Source organism: Hippocampus comes, unplaced genomic scaffold (assembly GCF_001891065.2).
Source record: "Hippocampus comes isolate QL1 unplaced genomic scaffold, H_comes_QL1_v1.1 scaffold105, whole genome shotgun sequence".
In the NCBI taxonomy this organism is placed as follows: Eukaryota; Metazoa; Chordata; class Actinopteri; order Syngnathiformes; family Syngnathidae; genus Hippocampus; species Hippocampus comes.
In genome coordinates, this window is record NW_017806235.1 from 1,186,204 (window position 1) to 1,192,733 (window position 6,530).

The following is a 6,530-nucleotide window of genomic DNA, read 5'->3' on the forward strand; positions in this document are numbered from 1 at the left end:
TTTTTTTTTTTTTTTTGCGCTTTGAGTTGCGAGCGAAAATTTGAGATATGAGCCCCGCATGCCGGCAATGAACTGGGCTCCGTTCGCTTCACAACCAGTGGCAGTTTGACAGATTGTGATCAATTCCCCCCGCACCCCCACCCAAAAAAACCCACATGCATGGACACCTTAGAAAAGTCCCGATCTTAATACGGGCATAAAAATGATGTGCGATATGAGCGTTTTGGCTGACACGTATCGTCAAGGAATGAATTAGACCTGAATCTCAAGGCACCACTGAATCCATTTTTATCGGGGTTCTTTTTTTGTGCCGCTGCCCCAAAAGTGTAGAAGCGATAGCAATGAGGAAACATGGGACGGTGAACAGGAAATACAATTTGGTCGTGATGAAAACGGTACTCATTTTGAAATGAACTTGCCACCGGTGCATTGGACTGCGTCAACAAGATGCTAAGCTCGCTAGCTGTCCTCTTGTTATCCCCTCATCAAGCAGAACATTAAAATGTGATTCCGGCTAAGTGGCTTGACAAGAGAAACTTTTGCACCATGTCAAAAATAACAAGCGTGACAGGAAGGAAGCGCATTCGGCATGCCGACGTAACTGGCATCACAAATGATCGGGGTGGGGGGTGGGGGGGCGGGTCGCAGTCATGCGGATGGAGAAGAAAATGGTCGACTTACGCGCAGGTCCGTGACTGCTGGGAATACCTGAGGAAAGAATGCAAGAGCAACGTTTCAGTTTCATTTGTAAAACATGTCAAGTCCATTTAGTGGAAAGAGGTTCTCGTTCAATTAAAAAGTGACTTTTTCTTAAAAAAAATGCCCCCTTTAAATGGAAAAGTCGCGTACGTTCTAATACCTGAATGTAAGAACGCTCATTGCGTTGCCACCTGCCTGACGAACAATCGCCGTGATGAAAGAGGAAGACCCTAATGACAGATGAGCGCTATTAAGGCCTAATTACATTCTGCCCGCTCAGCGTATTTGTCTTCATACGAGGACGCGATATGTTTAATATTCCCGTCAGAAACACTAATGGGTTATAAGGCGCGGGGAATAGGAATAATCCAAGACAAAAATAAATTCATTCGGCACCTCAGGCTGGGGGGGGGAGAGCAATATTGTTTCGTCACTTCCATGTGCGACATTATTGCATTTTACGCGGCTGCCAAATAAGCACTAATATTGCTTTTGAAGCGGCGAGATCCGGGCTTCATCACTTCACTACAGATGCGGCCATGCATTCAGATTTTTTTTTTTTTTTTAATAACGGCCTGTCAATCCACGGCGCAGCGGGTGCAAGGTGAACCCGGCAATATCTCCTCGGATTTCCGCCGCCGCCGCCGCATCGCATGATGTCGCATGTACAACAACAAAGAGACGCCATATCCTCCAGAAGAAACCGCCGGAGACGACAGCGCTCGCGTTTCCTGACACAAAATCGCAGATCGATCGGGAACGCGATACGGGCGATCAAACGGCGCGTCTCGCATCGCCGCGAGTGTCACGACGGCAAAGGCTGAGTCAGTGTGAACACATGAGCAGCGGGGCCGGATCCTTTTTTTTCCGCCATCTGGCCGAGCCCGCCTGTCCCCACCGGCAGCGCATCCCCGAGTGACGAGATGAGATTTATAGAGGCAATGAGATTTGGGATTTGATGAATGTGACTCAAGTCCCATCCAAGATCATCATGTGGATCATGCAAAAGAGCACCTTCTGCCTGCGCACGGGCAGGAAAAAAACGGGCGGCGTTTCAAGTGGACTCTCGACGGTGAAATTGGCGTTCGATCGCTCGTGAACGCATGAAAAAATGAAGATGAATTGATTCAGCAGAAAAGAAAGGCAGCTATGGGAATGATGTGACGGCAAAACCAAAATCCCTCACGGCGATTTTTCAGAGGAGGATCTCGACGACAACAGCAAAAGTCGCTTTCTTTTTCTTTTTTTTTTTTTTGTATCTCAGTGGCGACATAATGAATGGTGGAGGAATGATTAGCGCACCTGCCTCACAGTTTCTCAGGTCTGGTGCTTGAATTAAACACTTGATATTGTCCGGTGGAGTGAACGAAATCAAGCTTTCAGTCAGGTTTCAAAAGGTTCGGATTACCGTTTTAGAGTGGATTGATTTTTAACACTGTATGTAGCGTCTCGGAAATGAAACTTTTCCCGCTTGTCTTTCAAATCTGTGCCGACAACATTTTCAATGGGCAAAATGGAGTTTTGTCTGCGGAGCATCACAAACACAGTCCCTTTAGATCTTTTTTTTTTTTTTGGACTGGCTAACTTTTGGGGCGGATGATGAAACGACAAGTGTGAATGTTGAAGGAACAGTACCAAAGGCTCACACCTTGTGTCTCGTTTGTTTGATTTGACTTTGGTCGGGAATGGCGTCCCGGCCTACAGACGTGAAAGGATCCGAAAATGCCTCATTCCTTTTCTGATGAATTGATGCCAATATTCCAGAGCGACTTCCTTCTTCGTCCGAACTTTTCCCCGATTTGTGGTCGCTGTTCTTATGGATGGATGCCCTTTCTGACTCCATCCCTCTCTATTCATAGATTTAAGGAGTGGGTCTTGCTTCCCTCGCCCCAGAGGATCGGATCATCTTCTGCCACCTGGTATTCCAGGTTGGTCTCCAATCCAGGTCTGAAACAGTTTTGCTTCCAAGTTTAGATGAGATCAGATTCTCGCGGACAAATTCAGTGAAGGATCGCGCGGCTTTTGCGCGATGTTAAGCGGTAAAAAGGGGAGCAAACAGATCGCATCTAATCCACGAAGGACGCGCAGATGGTGACATGAGTCACAAACTGAGATAGCAAGCAGAATGCGTCTCGCTGCGCCTGTGGTATTTGCGCGTATTTAGACGAGCTAATACGCATATATTTGTTGGAGAAATTTGCCAAATTGATAAACGTTTACTTCACGAAGGCGAACAGCGATACACGCAGTTTGATTGACAGCTAGAAAAAAGCAGGGGGAAAAATTGGCGCTACTTAATCAGGGAGAAAACCAGGCGAAAACTGTTTGCGCTCGTCTGTCACGAGCGCCATATCCTTTGTGAATAAGAATAACGGCGCAAAATGCGGGTGTCAATGAAGAGCACTTAAAAGTGCTCTCAGCGGCCGCACTTCATTCATTCTTTGTGGATTTGGCCTTCGGAGTCGCACGGCTGCCGAGAGCTCGCGGCTCGTTACATCATCAATATAAAATCCATACATCGCCGTAGGCGTCTTTGTTTACAAAGTAGCTTGGAACTAGGGTTCACTTGATTCTTGATGCTAGTCCCGCACCGGTTTTGTGGACTACAAAAAGCACACAGATCCAAGAACCGGTGCTAATTTTGCCTCTGAACTAGCTATGCCACCAGCTCGAGGTGAAAGGGCGACGCGTTAGCTGTAGAAAGATCAGTCCTTGTTCATGTCAAGTTGTTGTGAAGTAGCTGGGGCGCTACCACGAGCCTTTGGAAGAGCTTTTCCAAACTTGACTGCAAAACTTCATCGCAAACCGCAACATATCCATCAGAAAATGTTCTCCTAACTGAGCAACTTTTGCCCTTTCATTTGATTTCCTGCCCAGCCACCAGTTGATTCGCGCGGCGGATGCTTGTTGGCGTCGCCGCGACCCACTAGGGGGTGAGGCGCACGCTTGCTTGGACGTGACAAGAAGGCCCATATTGGGTGTGACTCAGTACGACAACAACAAGGATGACTAAGCGGGGGATCTGAGACCCAGATCAGATGGTTTCGCTTTCCACAAACATCGCCATGGTGACGCCAGGAACAGCTGCTCGATGTAACCAGACCGGTATCCATGGTGAAGGACGGCAATGCACTTACATATATTGGCGGTTCCTTTGGGTATTGGGAGGTAGGAACCCACGCTCCAGGCTCGGCCGTGGTAGTGCCTCTTGCAGCGGCTGCAGTCGGGCCCCGTGGTGTTGTGCTCACACTCGCAGCCCAGCTTCCCCTTGTCAAACACGCAGCTGTTGGCGTGCAGGTTGCACTTGCACCTGAGACGGAGAGAGAAAGCACAGCGCACAAGACGGTCGCCCGAGGAATCCATGGCAGGAAAGAAAAAAAAAAAAAAGTGGCTTTGTTTTGACATTGCTAAATCGAAATCCTGGTTGAGTTGTTTGACTCGGATCAAAGCTCGATTATTCTTCCCTTTGGAGAGAGGGGGGGGGGGGAAAGAAAAGAGAGCGACAAGGCCTCATTTGTCAGTGCCTCTGCGAAGAGAACAGGGGCGGCGAAATGAAAGGCGCTCTTTGCTGAGCGAGCATCAAACAGGGATCTGATTGAGCGGCGATGGCTTGAAAATCAGCTCGACTTACCCTGTTTTGACGAAGATCTTGAAAGGTTAGAACTGCCGTGAGGGAAAACGGTCTAAGGGCAGGTGACCGTCCGCTCAATTTGACACCCTACCCTTCGACCCAGAGCATCGGGGCGCCGCCTGTTTTGTTTTTAACAAAGGGCTGGAGCGCAAAGGCGCCCATCATCTGAGACGAGCTTGGTTATGTGATGCCGGCCAACACGAGAGGGAAAAATGACAGCGGCGGTCCAAAATCCATCCATTCTAATTGACTTCCTGGCCTCGCGGTGACGGCTCACGTTAATGATAGATCACCGAAAGGGAGAAGGGGGAAATGTACAACCTGCAGCGTGGAAAGGACGTGGCTGCTAAATGACCGTCGACGATAAAAAGCACACTGCAGATGTGTGGCTTCATTTATAAGACATGATCATCAATTGTGCATGAGATGGTATTTTACATTGTGGACCGGGCAGTTACTTTCTCTTTTTTTATCTGTTTGACTTCAAACCATGACATGGAAATGAACAACTTTACCGAAAACTTGAAGAGGAATTAAAAACGCGGTTAATACAGTGTTGCCTGACTTTTCTTAGGTGATACGTTTTCATGATCGCGCGATGGGTGAATTTCCGCAAAGTTTTTTTGCGGTTGCTATAGCCCGTCTCATACCGCAAAATTCTCCAAAGTCCATCACTTTTTAATCAATGGAACCCCCCCCGGTGCCCACCACTACGACCATGCTCTACGAAATTAATGATTGGGTGTCGCCCTTCTGCCACACAGACAGCAGTCGCTCCCTGAAGTCGAGAGCGATTAGAGTTGACCTTCCATTTAATTAAAAACCAGCGAAATCTGGATCATCTGGCCTCAACTGGTGCGGTGAGAGAATGTGGAGTCCAGTGGGTGAGGATTGCAGCGACTGGATGCTTTTGCCGCTGGCACTGTCATTAAAAAAAAAAAATATATATATATATATATATATATATATATATAAGTGCAGTACTGTATATCTTGCTCTATGTGACTCGCTGTTGTTTATATATATATATATATATGAGTTTTTCTTATCCCCTATTTGGCACACGGGAGCAAGAGCACCGCTTTTGAATAATGACATTTATATAGTTAAGGTGACCTTAAAGTCCCTTTTCAACAGTGGACAAGTACAACAGAGGGATTCGACCTTTGTGCTAAAATTAGAATATATCCCACAATCCCAAGCGTTCAACCAGAGCGGTGGGCTGTGTCGCTTTTTTTCATCGCAAATGCTGGTACGTTGTTAAGTGTTAATTACCGGATTAGTTTACGTCACTGGAAGTTTTTAGTGGACTTTGACAATCTTTGGCGATGGAGTAAAATGAGACTTTCGAAAGGCAGACGAGTGCGGAGAATATTCCATTTGATTCAAGATTTGGATCCTTGTTCGAAAACAAAAAAATCATTGGAATTATTTCGAGGCTTGTACTGCACGTGTGTGTGTCCATTTTTGGAAATTATGGACGTATTGGAAAAAAATTACAGTTTTGTCTGTAACTTGTTTTTAAGGTTCGAGTTTGGTTTCCGTTCAATCCAGTGATGGAACGTAATGCTTAAAGAGGAACAGGAAAAAAAAAATACAATGACATTTAAAATCATAACATGACTAACTGACAATGACTTCCTGCAGCTACACAATAAGCGCTAATACCAACGTACAATTCAATTGAAAACAATGTCAGGCGCTAAGATAATTTTGTCCATTAGGGGTCGACATCCTCACATTCTTCTATATATAACTTTGAGGATGTGTGGCTTTGAAAGGAGCTCGACATCCTCACATTCTACGTCACCCTCGCATTCTTCGATATATAACTTTGAGGATGTGTGGCTTTGAAAGGAAAGTGTCGTTGGCTGTTGTTGGCTGAGGTGATCAGCCGGGCTGTTATCTGGCTAACCATTAGCATGTCAGCGTGTTGACTGTCTCGGCGTCAGCTCTGGGCTACAGAACCTGATGAATGTGCTTATAACCCATTTCTTTTGTTCAATAAAGCAATTGAGAGTGCACCGGCGGCTGTGTCTGTCCTTGACAACTTGCGGGTAAGCGATATTAAATGAGCTAATGACGTTTACGTTTACCTTGTGCCGGCGATCGTAGCCGTGGTGCGGAGGCCAGTTCTACTTTCACGATTGCTTCTTTCACGTTGTCTTCTTTTTGAGTTGTGTGAAATAATACACACACA

General features: G+C 46.5%; 1 protein-coding gene across 2 annotated transcripts in view; it reads right to left on the minus strand.

Moving 5' to 3' along the window:
• LOC109507284 (netrin-G1-like) overlaps positions 1–6,530 on the minus strand; it is a 22,813-nt gene that overhangs the window by 4,072 nt on the left and 12,211 nt on the right. For both annotated transcript variants that reach the window (XM_019856615.1, XM_019856613.1), the window contains exons 2-3: positions 3,837–4,009; positions 682–708 (exon numbers count right to left, since the gene is read on the minus strand). In XM_019856615.1, coding sequence (XP_019712174.1) covers positions 682–708; positions 3,837–4,009 — 200 coding nt within the window. The remainder of the gene's footprint in view (positions 1–681; positions 709–3,836; positions 4,010–6,530) is intronic.